At 32.4% G+C, this 25861-nt stretch overlaps 2 protein-coding genes across 2 annotated transcripts; both read left to right on the forward strand.

The window, feature by feature from the left end:
• The first annotated feature begins 6162 nt into the window (after positions 1-6162).
• On the forward strand, positions 6163-11122 carry LOC131608922 (uncharacterized). Its single transcript, XM_058880515.1, has 6 exons — positions 6163-6720; positions 6986-7022; positions 7995-8231; positions 8342-8389; positions 9481-9929; positions 10014-11122. Exons 1-6 carry the CDS (start codon positions 6419-6421, stop codon positions 10084-10086), a joined length of 1146 nt encoding a protein of 381 aa, XP_058736498.1. The 5' UTR covers positions 6163-6418; the 3' UTR covers positions 10087-11122.
• A 9317-nt stretch (positions 11123-20439) lies between these two features.
• On the forward strand, positions 20440-20907 carry LOC131613223 (secreted RxLR effector protein 161-like). Its single transcript, XM_058884911.1, has one exon. It carries the CDS (start codon positions 20440-20442, stop codon positions 20905-20907), a length of 468 nt encoding a protein of 155 aa, XP_058740894.1.
• The last annotated feature ends 4954 nt before the right edge of the window (positions 20908-25861 follow it).

Here is a 25861-nt window from a genome sequence, read left to right on the forward strand (position 1 = left end):
CCTTCCCTCCATTTATTTCTACATAATCATCCAAGACAAGTTAACTAATCATAATCACAAAACAAGTATCGATAGTGTTTACACACATGTCAAATTCAAGGGCCCAAACTGGTTCACAACCTAGACCAAATAGGCCGACCTATTTTGATAACATCTATGTAACACCCTAAAATCCCGACACACATTTTTAAAAATAAAATCATGCAATAACACATTGTTTCAATAATAGAGTGTTGCATCTCTCACAAAAACATGCTTCTTATAAACTTTATAACAAGGCAGTGGAAATTTAAATCATATCATCTCAACTGAAACATCTTATACTTCATCAAAACAACTGAGTTAATTCAACATAAGCAAATGAATAAACAATTCTCAGATCAAAATATCTAATAACCTAAACCCGTCCCGATGTTAAACTATCAAAACGACACTGTGGAAAACAAACACTCAAAACAGTTACCATAGATAAGCAGGCTTCTACATCAATCCTTTGAACAAGCACAACAAAACAATAAATATAGAGAAGTATGCATCATTATCACAACAAGCATCATAACCAAACAAAAGGGGAGGTGAGAAATACGTTCATAATATTAATGGTGTATGTAAACAGTTAAGATAATTTAACAACAACATTCACAATTGAGGAATATGGTTTGTGTGTTAATTCTGAGCTTATATAATATCATCTTGATATAAGAGCCTGACAGTTTCCATTGTGTGGTAAGTTCTCTCATTCATTCATAATATATTAAGTATTGAATGATTGTGTATCACTCGTGTATCTTTTGGTGCATTGAGTTTAATGTGTTGCCTGTTTATCAAGCTATTATTCATGATCGAAACTTTTAAGCAATATCAAATATTTTTCATAATTGAGGAATTTCTTAATCAAGTATTGCTTTGTATTTGAAGGCTTAGGTGAAAAGTTATCAATATTAGTAACTAGGATTAAGACTGTGAGACATCACTGCGGTGATTGGGGGAGAGAGGGTTTCTGATATCTAGGAAGTTCCTAGGTAGAATTTGCACATGGTAGAGATTAAGTGATAGGTTGTAAACTGGAGGTTATTTAGCTTCAAATCATTACTACTGATACTAGATTTTCTTCCTAGCTTGGTAACCCCTAGAGTAGGCGTTGTTGTACACTGAATTGGTTTAACAACTTTGTGTGTTCATTTTTGTTTCAGCACCTTTAAATTGTATTTACCTTATCATTGCGTGTTGTTCAGAGATTAATGTCTTGACATCTCTTAGGACATCTGAGATCTGAATACTAGAATTTAAATTGGTATCAGAGCAAGCATCCTACTCGGACTCTGGGTGAGATTCAGGGAAGATACTTAGCATGATAGTTCTAGCTTAGTGATGGCTTTTGAACTCTTTCTATTGTTTATCAGTCATGTTTTTCCTATCTATCTTTTTACCTGCATCTTCAGGATGATTGTAGCCATCTACCACAATATCCCATAAGCCAGGATCTTGTCCTAGAAAGAAACTTTCCAGTCTATCTTTCCAATACTCAAAATTTTCTCCATCAAACACAGGAGGTCTTGTATAACCATTGTTGTTTAATTCATTTGCCATAGTGTTTTCCTTTTGGATCTTTTTCTGACACGGTTAAGTGTTTGCACCTAGAACCAAGTGCTCTGATGCCAATTGAAGGGTACGAAAACACTTATAAGGGGGGGGGGTTGAATAAGTGGTTTATTTTTGCAATATAAAAATGACACAATATTTTTCTCCTGGTTCGTTATAACTCAACTACTCCAGTCCACCCATCAAGGTGATTTCGCCTCTCTCCGTCGAGGACTTAATCCACTAATCAAAATTGATTACAACAATCCACAAAGGAAACTGCCAAATTCTTCTTGAGAATCTTAACCACAACTTGGTTACTCAAGGAATACAAACTTTAACTTCTTGAGAATCTTAACCACAACTTGGTTACTCAAGAAACAATTACAAACTAATTCTCTAACAAGTGATCTTAATTGCTTCTTAATCTAAGCCGTATCATAACTGTGATTTTTCACTAAGTTTAGTATAATGAAGATGGACTTAGACTGATACTATGAACAATAATATTTTCTTTCAGTATAAGTGTTCAAGTATGAAAGATTTTCTTTGAGCGTGTTTTTAAGTATCTTGCGTGTATTATCTATATCACGTATGAGCTTTCTTTCTTGTATATTTTTCTTTTTCAAATAATTTTCTATTTATAGCGTTTTGAAGATTTCGTATAATGTTAGATAATAGGCTAGCTTAGCCTTTCATGTTTGCGTGTTATCTTGGATAAACTTACTTTCCACGCTTCTTGAGACTTGTTACTAAATCTGCTTTTAGCCGTTAATAATCATTATGTCTCCAACGATAATCTTTCTTCTGTCAAATTATTTTATCTTGTATTTCTTCAAGAAAACTTCTTTCTGACTTTGTAGAAATAACGTCTATCAGAATTATGCTTCAGCGGTTGGTGCTTTAAGAAGTTTCTTCATTAGAACTTATTTTAGACTTCAGCGTTGTTAGACGCTGGCCTGAGGATCTAGAGGGGGGGGTGAATAGATCCTACACAGTTTTTCTGGGATTATTACAGACTATAGCGAAAGCGGTTCTGAATTGACTTGCGTCTATTCCGGACCGCTATTGCAAAGGGTTATATATGTTACAAAACCACAAAATAGTTGAGATTACAGATAAAGAGATATGCTATCGAATCAATACGTGTCACAACTGAATATCAATTAACTTCTAGATTGACAAACTTTGATTTGCAATGCAGTAATAGTGGAGTAAGCAAAAAGACAAACACTTGGTGACAATATTCAAATTGATGCTAATTCAAGATGTGGTGAATTGTGATGTTTATGCAGAACTTTAATTCACAATTTTAACACTTGAATCATTGATCAATTTTGCAATTATACCAATTATGAACAGAATGTAAAGGAAAAGATAAAAGCGATAAGAACACGATATTTGTTTAGGCAGTTCGTCGATCGTCCTCGCTACGACTACGTCTGCCCCCAATTCCAAATTGAAATTGGGAAAACTTTCATTAATGTTGAAAGCAGTTTATACAAAGAAGATAACAAAGCGATAAACGATAAACCACTTATGTCGATCCTTTGAATCTTCTTCCCCCTTAATCTTTGAGCAAGATCAAGGTTATCCAAGAGTCTCACTTTGATTCCTTTCTGCAGTGTCTTGATTCCTTGAACCCTTGTTCCTCAATCGTTACACTCAGCCGAATCCTCAATGACGACCTCTTGATAAAAACCCCCAAGAACCACCTGTCGTGGAGGACAAAACCCGCAGATTTTATTCACCAAAAACCCCACAAATCTTCACCCACTAGGAATCTTCAATTCCGTTCCATGGACGTTATCGAACTCATCACTAACCGTCAACGCAAGAATGATTATGTGTAATTGTGTTGGAGATGACGAAGAACGAAGATGAGAAGACTTTGTGTATCTTTCAGTCGTTGGTGTTGTAGAATAATTAACCCTTGCACAATATATATGATTGCATAACAGTTGGAACCAAGAATAACTGAATTTTGGACTTTCTTGATCAGTTAAGTCGACCTCTTGTAGAGGTTAGGTCGACCTAGCAGTGCTTGCTGAAGTTTGCTCCCAGTTAGGTCGACCTCTTGTAGAGGTTGGGTCGACCTAGCAGTGCTTGCAGAATTTTGCTCCTAGTTAGGTCGACCTGTTGAAGGAGTAGGTCGACCAGAATCCTCTTCTGATGCGTTCTGGGAACATTTTCTTAGATTAGGTCGACCTAGTTGTTATGTAGGTCGACCTAGCAGACTGATATGAAGATTTCTTCATTTTACGTCGACCTAAATGATCTGTGAGTCGACCTAGCAGAAGTATATGGATTTTTCTTCATTTTAGGTCGACCTGGGTTGACAGTAGGTCGACCTAACTGCTGATTTTCTGCATTTTTCTTGTTCAGCTTGTGTTGAGTCGACCTATATGCATAGTAGATCGTCCTGTGCTTTCATGAGTGATCAAATGCTTTGCTTTTCCGATTCCTCCTTGTTGTTTGGATGCTCATTTGAGTTTGCCATAAATCAAAAACATCTTTGAGTGTAATCTTGTATTCACAAGCGTGACTTTTCTTTATATTGTTCATTTCAACATTGTATGTAGTCCAAGTTCTGATGGTACTTGTTTTGCTTGAACTTCAGCATACGTTAGAACTTCTTCTGAAATAAGAGATATATAATTAGAGTATCATATTTACTTATACAAAATTTATTTAATTGTTATCATCAAAACACTAAGATAAGATCCGAATTAAACTATATTCTAACATAAAATTCCGCTGTGTTGGACGTGAGATTTGTTATTTGGTGAACCGTTCCTAATAAAGCATGACAAATGACTTATAATTGGTTTTATTTTATTTTAAACTGTGGCACCCTTGTTTCATGTTACTCTGATTATTTTATTAATTGCCGCGGGGGTTTAGAAGGGTGTTACAATATGCCCTTATCAAGACAATCAATTTAATCATGACCTTTATATGAAGAATACTAATAGTCTTCAATAAGGAACCATTGGATAAAAGAAAATTGTAGTGTTTCCAATCCCATGGTCTTAATTGATTCGACCATATGATACTAACCATAATGTATAGTATCGTTATTAAGCCACATCACCCTTAACCACTTCACTATTACATGTCTTGTGCTTGAGGGCTATAAACGACTATATTCCTCTCAAACTACTTCGTTCTTATAAATATCGTGGTTAGGGTTGTGAACCATCATAAATATTGTATCCAAGAGCCCACACATTGCAAATGATCTTAGTCCATTATTCTACGATCATGTGAGGCACATGAAAGGTCTTAAATGAGATACATCCAGTTGATCAAGTGTTCGTCACATGGACAAGATAGACACATCATGAGACTTCCTCTAAATGAGGTTACCTTCCAATAAGGCTGGACAAAAAAAGGAAACCGACCATCAACCAATCCATGTGGCCCGTTAGCTACCGGTTCAGATATGCCAGGTTATCGAATTGTCAGATTGAGAAGAAAAGGGTTCACATGGGTTAAAACGGTCGATTTAGGTTTGAGTTTTTGGACCCGTAGTTTGAGCTGAATTGAGTTTTTGGGCTCAAATCCAACCCTATCCGACCATTGTCCAACCCTACCTTCCAAGATCTCTGATGGAGCAAAGTCATCCTAAATATGAGAAAGAAGCCTTAACACACATCATATTTTATCAAGTCTAAAAGACTATGAGGCATGTTATAGTTACACTAAATTTAACACCAATGTAGTTACAGCGTATCCTACCATAAGAGTGATGTGTTAAAATATATACAATCACGTATTTTAAGATGTAATTAAAATATTAAAAAAATTTAAAATAATTTTTTTTATACCGTGTAGTATTAAGTTCTGTGTCAAAATAACATTTCACAAAGACTATATATACCCATCTCTAGAGTTAGATTAGAAAACACATTCACAAATCACTATGCCACTTTTGTTGGAATAAATTCAAAATTATGTATGCCATAGAACAAATTATATAGTTGAAATTATTTCACATATATCTTTCATTTAGTATTTCACTTATATCTATCACATATTTTTTACCTATCATTTTCTAAGTCTTAATATAATTATAGGTAAATATTGAGATGACATAACTTTTTCCTCATGCACTCGAGGCCGTTGTTAATCACTAATATCTATACAGTCAACAATTCCTTTTATCTTTTCCTTTTCAAAGCAAGCTAGCAACCAAAAGCAAAGTATCATGCCCCAAGCTGGCACTCTATAATCAAATGAATAGTACAAAAACCAATAACGACGAAAAACAAACTCCGAAAACCACGTAACTAACCCAACCCTGAAAATCACACGTGTCACCATCCTACAACAACCCCATCCCCAACCCTTCAATAACATCGCCATCATGTTCACACAAGCATTTTCCCATCCACACACAATCTCGACAAAACGGTTTTGAAAGTGTCTGATACAGATACATAATTTTATGTTAAAAAATAAATTATAATTAATTTTCATCGTGACGAACTTAATTAATTAACGATTAGTCCAGTGGTTCACAATTCTATTTTCACAATTACGATCAGACTAAAATCACTTGATATTAGAACTAACCCGCCGCAAACGGGAAGGACTGAAAATCACTTGATGTCGGAACTAACCTGCTTGTTGTCCATACACTTTCATTGCGTCCCTTCACCTTCACACGCACATCTCGCACGTGCACTTTTCCTTTTCTCTCGCCACTTATCTCTCTCATATCACACACTCCTCTCTCTCTCTCTCTCCTCTCGCGCTCTCTCTCTCTAAAATCAAATCATAACATTCCATTTCTAAAAACTTACTCAAATTTCAAAACCCTATAACTCCGCCAATGGGAGCAGTCACGTCGTCGATGGCGGCGAAGTTCGCCTTCTTCCCGCCGAATCCGCCGTCGTACGGCATCGGAGTCGACGAAACTACCGGAAAAAACAAGATCACCGGAGTTTCAACTCGAGAAAACGTCGACGTTTTGAAGCTTTGTACCAAAAGAGCGAATAACATCGTTGCTTTGTATATAAAGAACACCTCAGCTTCTCTTACGGTTCTGTATTCGCATGGAAACGCCGCTGATCTGGGTCAGATGTACGAGTTGTTCAGTGAACTCAGTATTCACCTCCGAGTCAACCTCTTGTGGTGTGTTACCTTACTACCACGTGCCTGTCACGTGGCTTCCTTTTGTGTACTCTTGCTATTATTGTTAGTTTTGTTTGAATTTGTGCTCTATGTTTTTAAAGTAAATTATAAAATTTTAATTTTTTTTTTTGGGAAAAACTAAATTTTTAAATTTGAAGTTGAACCAAAATTGTTGCTTTCTTTTTTTGGCTTATTATAATAATTGTATTTTATTTTTATTGTTATTATTAGGTAATTTCTGAATTTTTTTTTTTTTTTTTTGTAGTTATGACTATTCTGGGTATGGTCAATCTTCAGGGAAGGTAAGCAAGATCGCTTTGTTATTTGTGTTTGGTTGTAAAGTGTGATTTTGATTTAGTTTCAACTGGAAAATTTTGCAATATTTGATAGTGATTCTATATATAATGCACCTTTTGCATGTTTGTTAAATAGTTAACTTTTTGAATTTTGTGATTTGATAGGACACATTTTGTTTACTATATACAAAGTGTAGGTAGATCTCGAATTAATGGTGTAGATTATTTGAAGATGAATTAGTGAAATTGTAATTTGAGCAGATTGATTTTAAATCAGTGATCGAGATCAAGTAATATGTGTATTTAAATCGAACACATCATAATTTAAAAAATTGCATAAATTTAAGGTAATCAGAAGTGTCGTGTCTGGCTCGGACACGCATTTTTTTAGAGGTGCCGTTGTTAATTTGGCAATGTGGGGAATCTGGATCTTACATTTCACTGTTTTGTTATGAACATATCTTAAAGGAAGTAATGTTCCGGTTTTTGACAAGATATTTTTATAGGAGGACAAGGTAGTTATGAATGTACAACTCTAATTCTTTTTGTTTGATGGTGGAAAATGGACTTAGGTGGGTTGAGCATGTAGAGAGAAGATCTTCAGATTATGTAGTAAGGAGAATAAATCAGATGGTGAGGAGTCAGACAACTAGAGGTAGAGGAAGACCTAGAAAAACTATAACGGAAGTTATTAAGAAAAATCTTGAGATTAACAATATGGATATAAGTATGGTTTTAGATAGAACGTTATGGTGGAAGTTGATCCATGTGGCCGATCCCATTTAGTGGGATAAGGCTTGGTTGATGTTTTTGTTGTTTCATTTTTATGGATATTTTATTATTTTTTTTAGAGAAAATCAAATGTTAACCTTATAGAAATATTTACTCTCATTTTACATGTACCAAATGAAATTCATGATCCAAAAACAATGTCTAGATCATGATTAAGTTGATAACAATGTGCAATTTTTTGGACAGCCTAGTGAACAGAACACTTATGCAGATATAGAAGCTGCTTATAAATGTTTGGTAGAAATGTATGGGGCCAAAGAAGAAGATATTATTCTCTATGGACAATCTGTTGGTAGTGGTCCTACTACAGATTTAGCTTCCCGTTTGCCCAATCTTCGAGCTGTCATTCTTCATAGTCCCATCCTATCTGGCCTTCGAGTCATGTATCCTGTGAAGCGGACTTACTGGTTCGACATTTATAAGGTTTTATCTCTATTAGTTCTACATTGGTCAATTTTTGCATTCATTTTGGATCTATGTTTTTTTGAGGTCATGTTACATAGTTTAATGATTTTTGGTTGCTTTCTTTGCAGAACATCGATAAAATTCCTTTGGTCAATTGTCCAGTTCTGGTAATTCATGTGAGTATATTAATTTCTAACAAGTATTTATTTCTCTATATATAGATCATAATTGAGAATCAATGAAACAGAATATTCTATATTCAGAATTCTGTTATGTTATCTTCAAGTTTTGCATAATTTGATATGTTGTAATTTTTGGAGTCATTTTGATTACAAAATCTTCCTCTCAGTCGTTGAGAAATTCCAATAGAAACCCAAGATAATGAAAATACAGAAATTCTAAGGTTAGTGTAAAAAGCAAGAAATATTACAGAAGATAATCCACTATAATCCCAGAGATAAGCTCCTCCAATTTGAAGATGATTCTCTCACTCTGCCCATCTTTCTCTCTTCCATCCTCTTATACTATAATAGATCACACAGTTTGCTCACCCTTCACTCTCTGCCACATCACATTCTTTCACTCTTTTCTCTATCTTGACGGCATTACTTCACACATAAAATGGCCTGTTCAACCAAATAGGTAATAGTCGATTTCATATTCTCATTTGGGTTCCTAACAAAATCTTGATTATTATTGTGGATTCCATTAAGCTTTCTGTATGTATTTTTCAAACACTGTGTCAAGTTTTCCAAAGTGTTCTGACAAGAAAGTTGAATTAGAAGCACCTTTTTTATTGAAGAAATCTGACCAAGTACTGTATGCTATTGTTTTGGGTCAAATTAGGAGGCTTACTAGTCTTGATTGGTCACTCACTTTCACTCACCTTGAGAGAAGGGACTGCATGTGCTAGCTCATTTCATGCTTGGAGACGGTGCTGGTTGTATTGAGCAGAGGTGAAGTTAGTCTCTGTTCTTTCCTCCACCTGACGGACGTGCAGGCTGTTACATTACATTCCCAAACCTACCCAGCCCCCCAATTTACCCCTACCCGCTCCATGCTTCTCTTGCATGTCGTGCTGAAATGCACCTATCTTATGCTTGCAACAATATGTTTTCATTTCTTACTTCATTACATCACTGATGATTCGGTCATTCACTTAAACTTCATGATTGTATTAAACTAATAGAATAATGCAACTAATTGTTTTGTTTACAATGCCTATTTTGTAAGATTGATCTTTGTATTGCTTTTTATCTTCTTTTAGGGAACCGCTGATGATGTAGTAGATTGCTCCCATGGGAAGCAATTATGGGAACATTGTAAAGAAAAGTACGAACCGTTATGGGTTAAAGGAGGAAATCATTGTGACCTAGAACTTTACCCTCAATATATAAAGCACCTAAAGAAATTTATCGCAGCCATTGAGAAGTCCTCACGTCATAGAACCGAACCTGGACCAGCTCCCGATCAACTAGACATACCTCGGGACAGCAAAGATTTCAGAGAGAAACCTAGACCTAGCATGGATCTTAGGGAGATCTCTAGACGAAGTATTGAATTCAAAGACAAGTCTAGAATAAGCACGGACCTTAAAGAAAAATCAAGATCTGGAGTGGATAAAAGAGATAAATCAAGAAAGAGTGTAGATCGCAGCGACAAAGTAAATAATGGAGTAGCAGAGATTCCTGAGAAAGCTAGAAATAGCATTGACCGGTAAGTTACAAAACTGCATCTGAATGTGCTAATGTTATTTACACTTGTTTTGTTTCTAACTGTTTTAATGTATCGCGGCTGCAGTTTTGGGGGGATGGTGAGATCGGTTGGATTATGCAATATTGATTGTTTCAGACCCTCGGCAACTCACGCATAAAGACGACATGCTTACACGCCGAGGTTGTATTCTTCTAATTGATTATTTGATTGGTTTATGGGATGTATGGTTTATAGGAAACTGCTCCAGTGTGTGATTTATTTTCTAAAATTTATAGATATAGATGAAAAAGTAATTTAACCAGGCCACAAAATTTTCTTCAAATATCATAATCTAACTTCTCTGTTTTTAGTATATGACTGCATAGACCAAGGTAGTAGTGACTAGTGAGTTCTATTGTTTGGGTTGGTGTTGCTTGTCATACAAACAACACTTATACAAAATGTCTACCATTTATGAAGTGTTAGATTTACTTCTACTTCTGTGGAGTGTTACTTTTAAAAAAGAATCTGCGCGAATACTTGATGATTTCAGATGCTTTAAGTGTTGTTTTATCCTTATACTTGATATTTGTTGAAAAAAATGTGTATTCATAATACTAACAAGTAACAACTAACTTTACTATTAGTGTTTTGTTCCACGTCTCTTTATGAAAGACTCAATAGTTTGGAACTTTATCATGAACTCCCTAGTTGGGGATGCTGTTTATAGTTCTCTGCTTCATGGTTTTAATATAAATTTCTCGATTGGAGCATTGTGGAATAGTTCTCAGAAAAAAGAGTAACACGAATACAATTGTCAACAAAAATGAAAAAAAATAAAGTCAACAAAAACATTTGATGTATTATATTTTTTATTGACTTGTATCTTTATTTACTGGAATTGTTTTGAATCTTAAAAATAATGAAAATGATTATTATTGTAAGGTTAAGTTACACCTATAGTTTAAAGAATCAACAACTTTGTAGTATTGACTACTTTAACAAAGAAACATCACGTGTGACGTGTATGTCGTTGGAGAACCTAAATCCTTAGCGTAAGAAACAACCAATAAGATGAGAGAAAATTTTAAATTTATTTAACATTTAAATTATTTTTAATTGAATTTATGGAGTGGTTGTCATAGAGGAGAGAAATAATTTTTATTTATTTTTTAATTAATAAAATATTGTAATTGGATGTTTGTAAATTACTATGTTATGTTTGTCATGCACAAAAACAAATGTTTTATAAAACTTCAACAAAATTGTTGATTTGTTGATTTTGATCATTATCTTTAATATATCAAATAATTTTCGATTAATGATTTACTATACCATCAAGATATTCAAAGATTAACCTCAAAATGAACTTTCATATAAAGTTAATTTTGATGAAATTCAATGACATAGTAAATCATTATAGATTGATTTCAAACTTTATAGATATGATCTATATGATAATATGTTTCAATCCAACGGTTGATTTGGTTCCTTATATGATAATATATAAAGTTATGAACGAGTGTAACTCTTCGGGTGTCATTTGGTTCCTTATATGGGAGCGTATCCGATGAGAACGAATATCTATTATGAGAAACGAGAACTATGAATATCAATCGTCAGATTTAATTGACGCCTAAGAATTAAAAATTCCATATAAAAAACAACATACTGAATAACATATTCTATAAAAAGAAATTTTTACCAAAAGTATTTTTAATTTTTTGATTAAATCATTATTAAAATATTTTTTATAAACATACTTAATATTTAGTTAGAATATTATAAGTGCAAAATACAAATCAAATGCATTCAATATTTTTATTTAAAATTAAAATTTTCTAAACTTTAAATATTTTTTAATACTAAAAAGAAGAATTCAGAACTAAAAATAAGAAAAATAGTAATTAATTTTTTTGTTTGGCTTTTATTTTAATACTAGGAAGATAAGTAAATAGTTTATGCACCTAGTGTTAAAATTATGTCATTTAATTTTTTACAATATTAACTCTTATATAATTAATTTAAAAAAACATATTTTAACATTGTATCTCACATTTTATATAACTATATTTCTTTCACAATTTATTTCGGGTAAATAAATTGTTCAGGACTTAATTTTAAAGCCAACATGACATACAATATTTTAATATCAATATACTAAAGATTACTAAGTAAATTTTTTAATACTAATCACATAGTTCATTCCTTAAAGTTTAAAAAACTAAAATTAATAAAGTAATTTGATTTTCAATAAAAATAAATAATTGTTTGTAATTAACAAATGGCCGAATAACTCACATTGATATATAAAAACGATAACTTCACCAAATACTAATTTTTTAAAAAAATCAATTTTTTTAAAGTTAATGTTAATTCAAGGAATGAGATATTTAATTAGTGTAAATTTTTTTTTATTATTAATCTTAATTGTGATGATTAAATTTTTATTAAAATATTGAGAGTCTTGTTTGAATTCAAAAGTAATTTTAGAGAAATTGATTCAACAAAATAAATTGTAAAAATATAATCTTCAACAAAATATATTTTTAATTAAATTAATTTTTTAATAGTTAAAGTTTTTAAATAAAATAAAATGATATTATTTTTATAAAAAATAATGTTTTTGTTAGAGAGAGTAGTAATTAATTTATGCTTCTAACTATTTTAAATTAATATAATTTTGGCCTTTTAAATAAATATAAAAAATAATAATAATAATACTATTTTTCTGATTTTTTATTTTTGAATTCTTCTTTTGAAAAAAGTTTGAAATTTAGAAAATTTTAAATTTAAATAAAAATATCAAATATGTTTGATTTATATTTTGTACTTATAATATTATAACTAAATATTAAATATGTTTATAAAAAATATTTTAATAATGATTTAATAAAAAAATAAAAGTATTTATGGTAAGAATTTCTTTTTATAGAATATTTAAATGTTAAGTTTAATAGAAAATAATCCAGTATGTTGTTCTTGATATGTAATTTTTAAATCTTAGACGTCAATTAAATCTGACGATTGATATTTATAGTTCTCGTTTCCCACAATAGATATCAATTCTCATCGAATATGCTCATTTACTTCGGGAATTTATCATGTCCACAAAGATGGTTTTTAGAATGTCATTCAATGATTTCGATGTTTTCGAGCTCGGATTTAAATGGATTGAAAGTAAAAATGGAAAATAAAAAGATATAAACATAAAATAAATACATTCTTCGGATAAAATTAGCTTATCGGACATGCAAACATACTAAATCTTCATAGACTTAAACTTATAAACCAATTATACTCAACCTACGATACTCGTCAGTGTCATTACGTATCAACCACTAAGCCCACTGTATCATCTCAGCGGCGATCTCTCCACACACCTCGACAACACACAAGACAATCAAGTTGCTCGCACTGACGATCTCTCAGCACAACTCAACCAACACAGAGACATTTAACACATATATCCAAGTGAATGTTAGCTCTACGTCTATCTCTATAGTCTAGAAATTAACAGATAATCATCCTAGATAAGGATTCGAGCAGTATATGTCTATAATAACCCAAAACCCCAAGCACAGAGAAAAAATCTAAAACAACAATTGAAAAATATTTGCAAAGAAAGTTTTATATAACGCCATAGGCGACAAATATCCATGAGTTCAAAGTAAATACATAAACAAAACTCAACTACAAGAGAATACTCAAAGAGGAAGAGAAATGAACCGAAAAATCCCCCGATTTGTTAGCTTTGATCGACGATCAATCCACCTTCAATCATCCAAATGCAAGCTCCACAGTTGTTTACTAACCTAATCTAACCTGAGAATAAGATTGATGGAGTTTGGGTAAAAAATCCCCCAAAAACCATAACCTAGAAATGTTACAAATGAAAGAATATAAAGAAAAATCTGCGCAGGCTCGCTTAGTGAAGTCATCTGGCTAAGCGAGCTATACTTTATTCCTAAAATATCTGGTACAGTAAATGAGATCTCGCTTAGCGAGCTAACCGCACTAAGGGAGCTAAGAAAAACACTTCTCCTCTGTTATTGAATCTATAAGCACGCCACAACTACACTTAGCGACCTTCTGCAAAATTTTCTCCTTATTGCTTCAAAACTGTGTATTTGAAACCGTGCCTTCAACACTTTATTGCTCGAGACTCTGATATGAATACAATACACTTTATACGAACCAAAACTTAAGTATACAAATTTTTGCACAAAAGTTGGGTTTTCATTATAAAAACCAAAATAATAGAATCGATAAGTGCCACAAGTATACTCAAAATGACGACATTTTGACACTTATCAATTACTCACCTAAAATTACCAATACGATCTTAATCGAGAAAGGTATAAAATTAATCATAAATTTTGAATACCACAATTCACCCCTCTTATTTGTGAAGTCACTTGGAGTGTAGATAATATTGTTCAAGGGTTTTATTTATTGAATCACTTGAATGGCTTGTAATCCGAATTAGCCCATTGTACCATATGGTGTATTGTATTCACTGAAGTGCACACACCTTACGATATTTCATATTCCCCTTAAGTACATTATACCTTATGGTGTTCCGTAGTCGTTCTTCACTTAATTACATTGTACCTTATAATGTATCACATTTTCTAATTAATGCTAATAATTCACAAGACAACACATATCACTTTTTCTAATTAATGCTAATACTTCACAAGACAACACGATCGAATAAGCTTCACAATTATTTTTATCTCTCACCAATCTGTCCTTATGTGAGTGATCCTGTAATTCTCGTTTCGTTTGTAGTTATACTTAATCACACTTTTAATATAATAAATAGTGAGCGGTATCTAGAAACACATCACTACTACTTAAGTTCCAAAAATACCATGTGATATGATGAAACCTTTTTGTGATTATGTTTATATGTACAATTACCATTTTCTCTCATGTATATATTTAACACAAGGCATATACCGTGTCACCTTTGTCCAATTTTATTATCATCCCTTAAACATTTATCCTATATGCAGAATGGGAAGATTTCATCTAAGTCACTTATGTTACTTATCATTATTTGTGGAATACCCATCAACCATTTTTATAGTCATCCTGTTATGAACAAGGTTTAAACAAAAATAAAGTTCTCGACTGTACATCTGGGGTCCATAAGGGTTTTAGGTCAAAGGGTGGTATACATCATTATCACCTTGAAAATAAATTATGTCACATTTATAACATTTTATGTATTATTCTCATGATGAATCAATCCAATATAAAAATTATTCCTAATATGTATACTTATGTGAAGACTTGATAACTCTTTATCCATGAACCATAAGATGTGATCATCACTTTATCCATATAATATTTTAAATGCTTTAATATTATCCCACTTTATAATAAAGCTTGACTAATATACTCTAAGAGTAATGTTCTTATGATTAACGGAGTTTCACAATTAAGTCACACTTAATGCTCCATCAAATGAACCACATATTCTAGGGACTTTATTACTATGGAAAAAAACAAACTTATTAAAAAAATTATTTATTATTATTAATAGATAATTTGACACAAATACCAAGTTCTATTAAAACTATTGGCCTTTAGGGCTTAAACCAATACAAATTCACTTGTTAAAAGCATCAACTTCATTTCTCTTCTCTTTTCTCTCTAGGTTTGGTAATTTTTCAACTTGACTCCCCTTCTAGATGACTTAACCAATCAACCATCTAGTTTTCATATCAAGAATTTTTCTAAGTGCACTCACAAAATTTTGAGTTAGCCAATCAATTTTTTCTTATCTATTATTAGTTTTCCTATAGCAATTATGTTCATCACTGAAGCTAACAAGTTACTAAATGGGTTGGCATTCGTCATACCAAACTTCATATAAAAGGGACAGCCTTCCATAAATCTTTCAACTATTATCTTCTTATCATTTTTCTTGATGACAACACTCTTGTTATTCTACAATGAATATTATTTTATGGTATCCCTAACTTGCAACTTATCTTTGAACATTATTCCAAACTTAAATTTTGTATTTGTATTTTAATCTTTATCTCTTTGTAAACATCACTCTCTGAGGAATTAATTTGCAACGGTTAATTGATTAAAAGTGTTTTGTAGTATACTTAAATGTTATGTATCATATACTTTTAAGTGAGCGCAATATAAATTCGCATTAAGAATTATTTTTGTTGGTTCAATTCAATTTATCTAAATTCTATCTCATGACTTCAATTTTTTTTTGTAACAATTCTCCTTCCAATAAAATCTTAAATAAATCTTATCTTTCAAATTTAATGAATGAGAAATGGTGATAGTAGAATAAAAATAGAATAAAAAGAGACAGAGGGAGAAAGTACACTAATTACGAAATAACAAGCTACTAAGCGCGAAAAAGGTATACCCCTTTTCCTTTGTGTCACTGGTAGTCTCTCACGAGAACTTAGCCTAGATCAATTCAATAACTTACTACATCTCCCGCCGTTCAACATACTCGTAGTTATCAACTATCTCCCTTATTTAAAGAGGAAAGTGCGATACTCCACATGTATTCATATCACTTTTCATTCAAAATTCACTTTCTAATTTCTTACTGAATTGAGCGTTGAAGTGCTAACATTGCAACTAAACCTCTCTCTCCACTATAGTGGAAAACATAACTTCTATGAATCTACCCTTTCAAATCATATCCAACTCTAAGCAAACACAATTCTCTCTCTTCCCTATATGACTTTCTCTCTTCCCTCGAGCACTTACTACTATATTTTTCCCTTCATGTTAACTGTTAAAATTAATGTGTTGTAACCACCATTATCTTTAGTAAGCATTATGTGAGAATTGTAACCATCATAATATAATTACTGTCTTTATTTAGAGTTATGTTAGAATTGTATCATTAAGATTGAGAGAACCAAAGAGTCCTCATCTTAATTATCATCTTATTGTCTTCTATGTCAGTTTTGATTCAAGCCTATATAAAGGCTTTGTAATGCTAAGAAAGATATAACAGTGGGTGGTGAATTCAATAAAATCAGCAGTTTTTTCAATTTTCTTCCACCAGTAGAAGTATAGTGCAGAAAGTAACTAAAATCAGTTTTCCTCTGCAGAATCCTGCAACACTATAATTTATCACATACCACCTCTAGAATACCACCAACATAGTGGTATCAGAGCTGCAGATCCTTGCAGCTGTAACAAAAACAACAACAGTTATGGATTCCATAAACAATCCTTCTGCAACTTACAACAATGTCAAAGTTCCTCTATTTGAAGGAGAGAACTATGATTTTTGGGCTGTTAAAATGGAGACTCTTTTCACATCTTTGGATATTCTAGAGTATGTCAAAACGGGTATGAAGAACCGACACCAACAGAGACTGAAAAATCAAAAGAAAAAGCCGAAGAATCAAGCCAACAGCTTGAAGAGTTGAAGAAGAAGATCACAGATGCTGGAGTTCTTGGGATGATTCAAAGAGGAGTCTCTCTATCCATCTTCCCAATGATTATGCGAGCTAAATCATCGAAAGAAGCTTAGAGTATCCTACAACAAGAGTTCGAAGGAGACTCAAAGGTGCGAACGGTGAAGCTTCAATCTCTTAAGAGAGATTATGAAAATGAAAGGATGAAGGAGAATGAAAGCCTGAACAAGTACTTTAACAGACTCTCCGAGTTGGTGAATCAGATGAAGTCGCATGGTGATACGATAGAAGATCGCAGAGTTGTTGACAAAATTCTTATTAGTTTGACAGCAAGATTTGACCCAATGGTGGGTGTGGTAGAAGAAACCAAGGATCTATCAACCTTGACTGTTCAAGGGTTGATGGGGTCTTTAAGTTCCTACGAGCAAAGGATGTTAAGATATTCTGAAAAATCTATTGAGAATGCCTTTCAATCTAAACTCAACATTCATCCCAACAATGGAGAAAATAAGCCCCAAATACAAACTAGAGGTGAGTCTTCTAGAGGTGGCAGATTTGGAAGAGGCAGAGGCAGAGGTCGAAGCTCACGTGGCAGATCTGGAAGAGGCGCAAATGGCGGAAAATGGAATGAAGCATCAAACAAATGGTGCAAAATTTGTAACAGCGGAACTCATGACAAGAAGGACTGTTGGAACAAAGGCAAACCATAATTTCACAATTGCAAGAGATTCGGGCACCTTCAAAAGGATTGTTGTCTTACAAATCAGCAACATGCTTCGTACGCAGAAGGAGAATCTAATGAAGGAAATTTGTTTTTTCTTGTCAAAAAGCATTGCATGAAGAAGGTAAAAATGTTTGGTATTTGGACAGCGGATGTAGCAACCAAATGACCGGATAGAAGGAAGCATTTATAAACATTGATTCTTCATTCGGCTCAAAAGTTAAATGGGCAATGGAGAACATGTCGAAGTGAAAGGGAAAGGAAGCATTGGAGTCACCACGACGCAAGGAAGCAAAGTCATGCATGACATGCTTTATGTGCCAGAATTAGACGAAAATTTGCTTAGCATTAGACAACTTCTAGAGCACGGCTATTCTCTAAACATTGAGAATAGAGAGTGCAAAATTTTTGACTCATAAAGAAGAAGTGTTGGTGTTGTGAAGATAACTAGAAACAGAAGCTTTCCACTATCTTTCAACTATGAGAAAAATGTAAGCATGATGGCCAGAGAAGAGAATGACTCATGTTTATGGCATAGGAGACTTGGGCATTTGAATTAGGAAAGTCTCAAGTTACTTTATCAAAAGAAGATGGTGTATGGGCTGCCAAGAATCGAAGAAAAATCTGGTGTGTGTGAAGGATGTGTCCTTGGCAAACACCACCGGCTACCATTTCCAAAGGAAGGTGCATGGAGAGCCAAACAAGCGTTGGAACTTGTACACACAGATGTGTGCGGTCCTATGAATACTTTGTCTCATGGCAAAAACAGGTACTTTATCTTGTTTATTATCGACTTTACCCGCATGACTTGGGTATATTTCATGAGACAAAAATCTGAAGCGTTTGTAATCTTTAAGAAATTCAAAGCATTAGTTGAGAAACAAAGTGGCAGATTTATAAAGATGCTGAGAAGTGATCGAGGGAAGGAGTACACCTCAAATGAATTTCACAAATTTTGTGAAGATGGAGGTGTTGAAAGACAGGTCACTGTTGGCTATACACCTCAACAAAATGGTGTATCTGAAAGAAAGAACCAAACCGTGATGGAGATGGCGAAATCTATGCTACTTGAGAAAGTTTTGCCTAAAACCTTTTGGCCCGAGGCCGTTAACAATGTTGTATATTTGATGAACAGGTGTCCAACAAAGGCCGTATGGAAAAAGACTCCATTTGAAGTCTGGAGTGGAAGAACACCGTTAGTGAACCATCTTAAAATTTTTGGATGTGTTTGCTATGCTCAAATTCCTAAACAAAAGAGGACAAAGCTGGAAGAAACAAGTGAAAGATGTGTCTTTATTGGCTATAGTTCCATGTCAAAGGGCTATAGACTTTACAACTTGAAGACAGACAAGGTGATCATTAGCCGGGATGTTGTACTTGATGAGAACGCTTCTTAGAATTGGGAAGAAGAAAAAATGAAGGAGAAAACAGTCCCTGCAATCATATTACAACAATAAAATTCAGCACCTGAGAATGAGCAACCAGCCTCATGTACACCAAGTTCCTCATCCTCTCCAAGTTCATCAAGTTCAAGTTCATCATCTCCCAACTCAACTCCAATAAAATTGAAGGATTTGAGTGATATTCATGCAAGATGCAACTATTGTGTTGTGGAATCAGAAACTTTTGACGAAGCAATCAAGAAGATGTTTGGAGGAATGCGATGCAAGAAGAGATAAATGCCATTGAGAAAAACAAAACATGACAGCTAGTTGAAAAGCCAAATGACAAAGAAGCTATTGGAGTAAAGTGGGTGTACAAATTGAAGCATAATCCAGATGGGTCAATTCAAAGAGCCAAGGCTAGATTGGTAGTAAAAGGCTGTGCACAACAACCTAGAATTGACTATAGTGAAACTTTTTCCCCAGTTGCAAGATTGGATACTGTATGAACAATTATTGCATTAGCAGCTCAGAAAGGGTGGAACTTGTACCAACTTGATGTGAAGTCAGCTTTCATGAATGGAGAATTAAAAGAAGAGGTATATGTGCATCAACCTTAAGGCTTTATGACTAAAGGCCAAGAAGAAAAAGTTTACAAGTTGGAGAAAGCTCTCTATGGGTTGAAACAAGCCCCTAGAGCATTATATAGTGAAATTAACAGCTACTTCATTCAACAAGGATTTCAAAGAAGTCAGAGTGAACATACCTTGTATGTGAAGCATCAAGGTAAAGATGATATCCTTCTTGTTGCCCTTTATGATGATTTGGTGTATACGGGCAACAACAAGAAAATGGTTGAAAATTTTAAAATAAAAATGATGAAAAAGTATGAGATGAGTGATCTTGGCTTGCTGCATCATTTTCTTGGTATTGAGGTTTACCAAGATGAATATGGAGTTTTTATTTGTCAAAGGAGATATGCTGAAAATATTTTGAAAAAGTTTGGCATGAATGGCTGCAAACCTGTTGATATTCCTTTAGTGGTGAATGAAAATTTAAAGAAGGAAGATGGTGGAAGATTAGTAGATGCAAGCATGTATAGAAGTTTGGTTGGAAGCTTGTTTTATCTAACAGTAACACGACCCGACTTAATGTTCGCTGCTAGTTTACTCTCAAGGTTCATGAGTAAACCGAGTCACTTACACCTTGGAGCAGTAAAACGAGTTCTAAGGTATGTCATGGGAACCATGGAGCATATAATCAGGTTTGAAAAGAATTTTAAACTCGAAGTTCAGGGTTATTGTGACAGTGATTGGGCTGGAAGTGTTGATGACATGAAAAGCACTTCTGGTTATGTGTTCAGCCTGGGTTCAGGAGTAATTTCTTGGTGTTCAAAGAAACAAGACACTGTAGCGCAATCTTCATCCGAAGAAGAATATTTGGCAGCTGGTTTGGCTACACAACAATCGTTGTGATTGAGAAGAATACTTGAAGATATCGGAGAAAAGCAAGAAGAAAGTCTGCTGCTTCACTATGACAATAAATCAGCAATAGTCATGGCGAAGAATCTTGTTTCCCACAGTCGAACAAGACATATTAATATGAAGCACCACTTCATTATAAGTGTGATCGAAGATGGCGATGTGCAATTAGTATTCTGCAGTTCACAAGAGCAACTTGCAGACATTTTTACTAAAGCACTACCAAGAGGAATATTTCAACAACTATGAGAAGCAATTGGAGTTAAAAAGCAACACATTAAGGGGGAGTGTTAAAATTAATGTGTTGTAACCACCACTATCTTTAGTAAGCATTATGTGAGAATTGTAACCATCATAATATAATTACTGTCTTTATTTAGAGTTATGTTAGAATTGTATCATTAAGATTGAGAGAACCAAAGAGTCCTCATCTTAATTATCATCTTATTGTCTTCTATGTCAGTTTTGATTCAAGCCTATATAAAGGCTTTGTAATGCTAAGAAAGATATAACAGTGGGTGGTGAATTCAATAAAATCAGCCTTTTTTTCAATGTTCTTCCACCAGTAGAAATATAGTGCAAAAAGTGACTAAAATCAGTTTTCCTCTGCAGAATCCTGCAACACTATAATTTATCACATACCACCTCTAGAATACCACAAACATTAACTCATATTCATGCTTTCTCTTTTTTCATGCTTTCAATTTAAAAAGTCACAATCTTCTTCCTCTTTTCTCATTTTTCAAAGACCAATAAGATATTATATCTATTTTCTCTCCTTTTGATGGTTTTCTTGTTCACTGTGTTTTCTTATTTCTATGGACAAAGACATTTCATTCAGTACTCATATATCCCAGGTAATATTCTTTTAACTTGAAATCAAAATTTAATCTAAAGAATATTAACCAAAATAAAGTGCAAACTCATATAATTTAATTTAGCATATTTAGCATTCCTTATGCATAGGAATTGCTTTAATTTATTTAATATATTTAGTATCCCTTATGTATAAGAAATGCTTTAATTTCTATAGATAAAAACGCCGTGAAGCATTTTTATTTGCTAAAAAAAGTTTATTTGCTAAAGAAGACAAATGAGAATGAGCACAGTAAATCTAGTATAAAAGCTAGAAGGAGTCTTATAAGAGAAAGGGAAGGATGCAATTTAAATGTTGTTTTAAAATGAGTGGAAGAAGGTAAATAAGAATTAATTTGATTTCATAAAAATCATATGCATGCACTTGTTTCGCATATGAAGAGACCATTTCTAAGATTTACAAAAAAAGTTACTCCAATTCAGAAGTATTTATTACATGTATATAGTAAGACAACATATAGTGGAACTTCAAAAACCTTCCACTTGTTAAAAGAAGGCAAAATACCCTTTTTAGTCCCTTAACTTTACCTCAGGGTCCATTTTAGTCCTTTAATTTTTAAAAAGACCAATGCAGTCCCTTATATCTTCAAACGGTATCATTTAAGTCCGTTCCGTCTAATTCTAACAAACAGCGTCAGTGTTAGCATGTGTGGCATCTGATGTGGCATATGTTTGCTTGCGTGGCGGCTGACGTGACGTGGTACATGTGCATCACCAAAGTAATAAAAAATCCCAAAAAAAATCCAAACTTTTTCCTACCCTTGAAACCGAACCCAAGTTGTGTCATTTGCAGAACAAATCATGAACCACTAAACTATTCTATGTTTGATATTTGAATTTACAAATTGGAAATTTATTAACATTTCTTTACTCTTTATTTCAGATCCAATATTGCTAATTCTTCTTCTTATATTAGTATCTTCTTATACTTACTAAACTTTGAGACATGCCATCTAATTTTAGGTGTCAATTACCATATTTCATAGATTTACACAAGGTAAGCTAATAAACGAGTGAAGGCAATGAGTTAGTAATATGAATGTATGAACCAATTATAGTAATTTGAAAGGGAAACTTGAAAAAGAGGTGTTGATCAATAAAATTAACTTCCCAAGCTTAAACTTGGTTATTTAGTTCCAATCTACTTTCAGTGATAAATATGCAAAAGCAAAAATTTCTACAAAGCATACAAACAACATCTACATATATTTCTGTGGGACAAAATCTTTTTCCTTCCATACCCATTTTGAAGAAGTACTGTGCAGCCAAGGCAAGCTTAGGAACCTGTCCAATAATACTCAAATTTCACAATGAAAGCCTAATTTCTACGCAACATGGATGCAATGCTATTACTCCTATTGTGCATATATTAGAAACTAGAAATTTAGCAAAGATTAGTCTTATACCTTAGTTATACCATTTCTCGTAGCTTGTTAACAATATGTGATAGTTCATTAGCTACCAGTGAAAAAGGACCAAGTTAATCTTGAGAATAATGAGAATAATGGGTATCATAAAGAAGTTGTTAAGAATAAATATTGAATGATGATGAGAATATGCTAGCTAAATTATTGATATTTCATCAAATCTATATCCACGAATAAAAAACAAAGGAGTTAATTGTGTTTTGAAAAAAGTTTATGGTTAACTCAATATGTAAAAGATGTAGATTGAAATCGTTATAACATTCTTAAGTTTGTCCATACAGTTAAATTACACTTTAACTGCTTGTTAATTATCACCTTATCTGTACCAGAAGTGGAAGAAGAAGAATGAACAATATTGGATCTGAAAGAAGGAGTAAAGAAAAGTTAATAAATTTCTAATTTGTAAATTTTAGCAACAATTTTAAGGGGATGCAAAATTTTAGATTTGTTCTACAGCTGGCACAGCCTGGGTTCGATTCTAAGGGGAGGCAAAATTTTAGATTTTTTTCTTGGATTTTTTAGTACTCTGGTGATTGAAATGACCATGTCAGACGCCACGCATGCAAACATATGCCACATTGGATGCCACGCAAGCTAACACTGACGTCGTTTATTAGAATTAGATGGAAATGACTTAAATGATACCGTTTGAAGACATAAGGGACTACAGTGGTCATTTTAAAAATTAAATGACTAAAATGGACCCCGAAATAAAGTTAAGAGATTAAAAAGGATATTTTGCCTTAAAAGAATAGTTTGATGGTTATCAAAATGTTAGCTACACGTAGAGCTATTAAATTAGAAATAATAGATAATAATAATATTAGCTAATAAAAAATATGACTAAATTGTTGGATAGAAGTGTAAGATGAATATATAATAGTATGTAATAATGACATTGTCAAGTAACTCATTTTGCTTTTTGTATAATCGCATCAATACTTTATTTTCAAGATCTTCTTTTCATTCTCTTCCCAAGAAAGATATATTCATTTTTCCCAATACTATATTTTGATTAAAATGTAATACTATTTAATTTAAATATTTTTATGTCACATTCATAAATCAATACACGTAAAGAGAAATAATACTATTGTCATAATATTGATAACAAATAGGAGTATAATATCTTATGATAATTGTTTTGTTACTTTGTATCTATATTCCTTATCAATATTATTGTACAGGTGCACAACATAAATTTTTATGCATTTAATGGAAGCAATTTTACATATTTAAATCCATTACAAAATCAAATGATACTTATAATTAATGACCATTATTACCAAATTAAACACTAATTAATAATCACTATTATTATGTTCTCTATTTCTTATTTTATATACAAATCTCTTTTTTTATATATTTTATTTTATTTTATAGTATTTATTTATGATAGTGAAAAACACATCATTCATAATTCAATAATATATATTTTAAATTGATAGTATTTCTAAAATTAAAATTAATACAATTATTAATAATTTTTTAATAAATAGAATAGTCTTCATAATGCTATTAATTTTTGTTCTAGATATGATTGTAAATATATGAAAGTAAAAATGTTAAATATTTTTATATGACGGTTGAATTTGATAACTTTTTCAAAATTAAAATAGTTAATACAATTTTTTTTTAACTAAGACTCCTAAATCAATCATATGAGAAAAATCATATACAATTTTGTACATAATGCATAGATGAAAATATGTTTCAGATTTGTAATAAATAATAAGAATATAAAATTTTAATATCCTAAACTAAATATATTAAAATTAATGTATCAATCCAAACACGGAATAAATGTTGTTGTTTTTATAATTATTTATATTACTAAATTTTTAGTATTTATTTTTGGATATATTACCATAGTCTTATTGATCTAAATATTTTTACGAAACCAGACATTTTTCTAAACATTTAATTATTATTTTTCACAGGTACCAGACATTTTTCTATACATTCAATTATTATTTTTTCACGGGTACCAGATTTTTTTCTATACATTTAATTATTATATTTTTACGGGTACCAGACTTTTTTCTATACATTCAATTATTTTTTTACGGGTACCATATATTTTTTATTAAAAAATATACATTTAAAACAAATGCGCGTCCCGTACCAGAACCCGTGCGAACGCACGAGTTTGTTACTAGTTACATGTATATAGTAAGACAAAATACTGGAACTTCAAAAACCTTCCACTTGTTAAAAGAATAGTTTGATGGTTATCAAAATGTTAGCTACACGTATAGCTATTAAATGGGCTGACCCGACCCAATCTGCTTTGATTCGATGGACCAAAATGTTTAAATGAGTTGGTTTAATCCGACCCGATTGCTTAATGGGTTACAGAAAGTGACTCTGATCTGTTTTTTAAAGGTCCGTGGAGCTCGATGGGCCAGGCCGACACATATTTCCAAATTATAATTTTAATATTTTAAGAAAAAATGTAATAAATAAAAGCTACATAACATAAGTAGAGAGTTATCATAAACTAAGTTAAGTAATGTTTAAAATATTCATCAAATCAACATCCATGTAAAAGTACAAAGTAACTTAATGTTATCACCAATATTTATCAAATTATCTCTTTATCTCATAACCATTTCCTTGATCACATCATCTTGAAAATATATATT

The sequence above is a fragment of the Vicia villosa genome, linkage group LG6 (assembly GCF_029867415.1).
Source record: "Vicia villosa cultivar HV-30 ecotype Madison, WI linkage group LG6, Vvil1.0, whole genome shotgun sequence".
Taxonomy (NCBI): domain Eukaryota; kingdom Viridiplantae; phylum Streptophyta; class Magnoliopsida; order Fabales; family Fabaceae; genus Vicia; species Vicia villosa.

What these genes read in the sequence shown, in the direction of transcription:
- LOC131613223 (XM_058884911.1), top strand. Translation starts at nt 20,440, where the DNA reads ATGAATGGCTGCAAACCTGTTGATATTCCTTTAGTGGTGAATGAAAAT.
- LOC131608922 (XM_058880515.1), top strand. Translation starts at nt 6,419, where the DNA reads ATGGGAGCAGTCACGTCGTCGATGGCGGCGAAGTTCGCCTTCTTCCCG. An exon ending in ATGGTCAATCTTCAGGGAAG is followed by an intron (nt 7,023 to 7,994) that starts GTAAGCAAGATC and finishes TTTTTTGGACAG; the next exon opens with CCTAGTGAACAGAACACTTA. An exon ending in GTCCAGTTCTGGTAATTCAT is followed by an intron (nt 8,390 to 9,480) that starts GTGAGTATATTA and finishes ATCTTCTTTTAG; the next exon opens with GGAACCGCTGATGATGTAGT.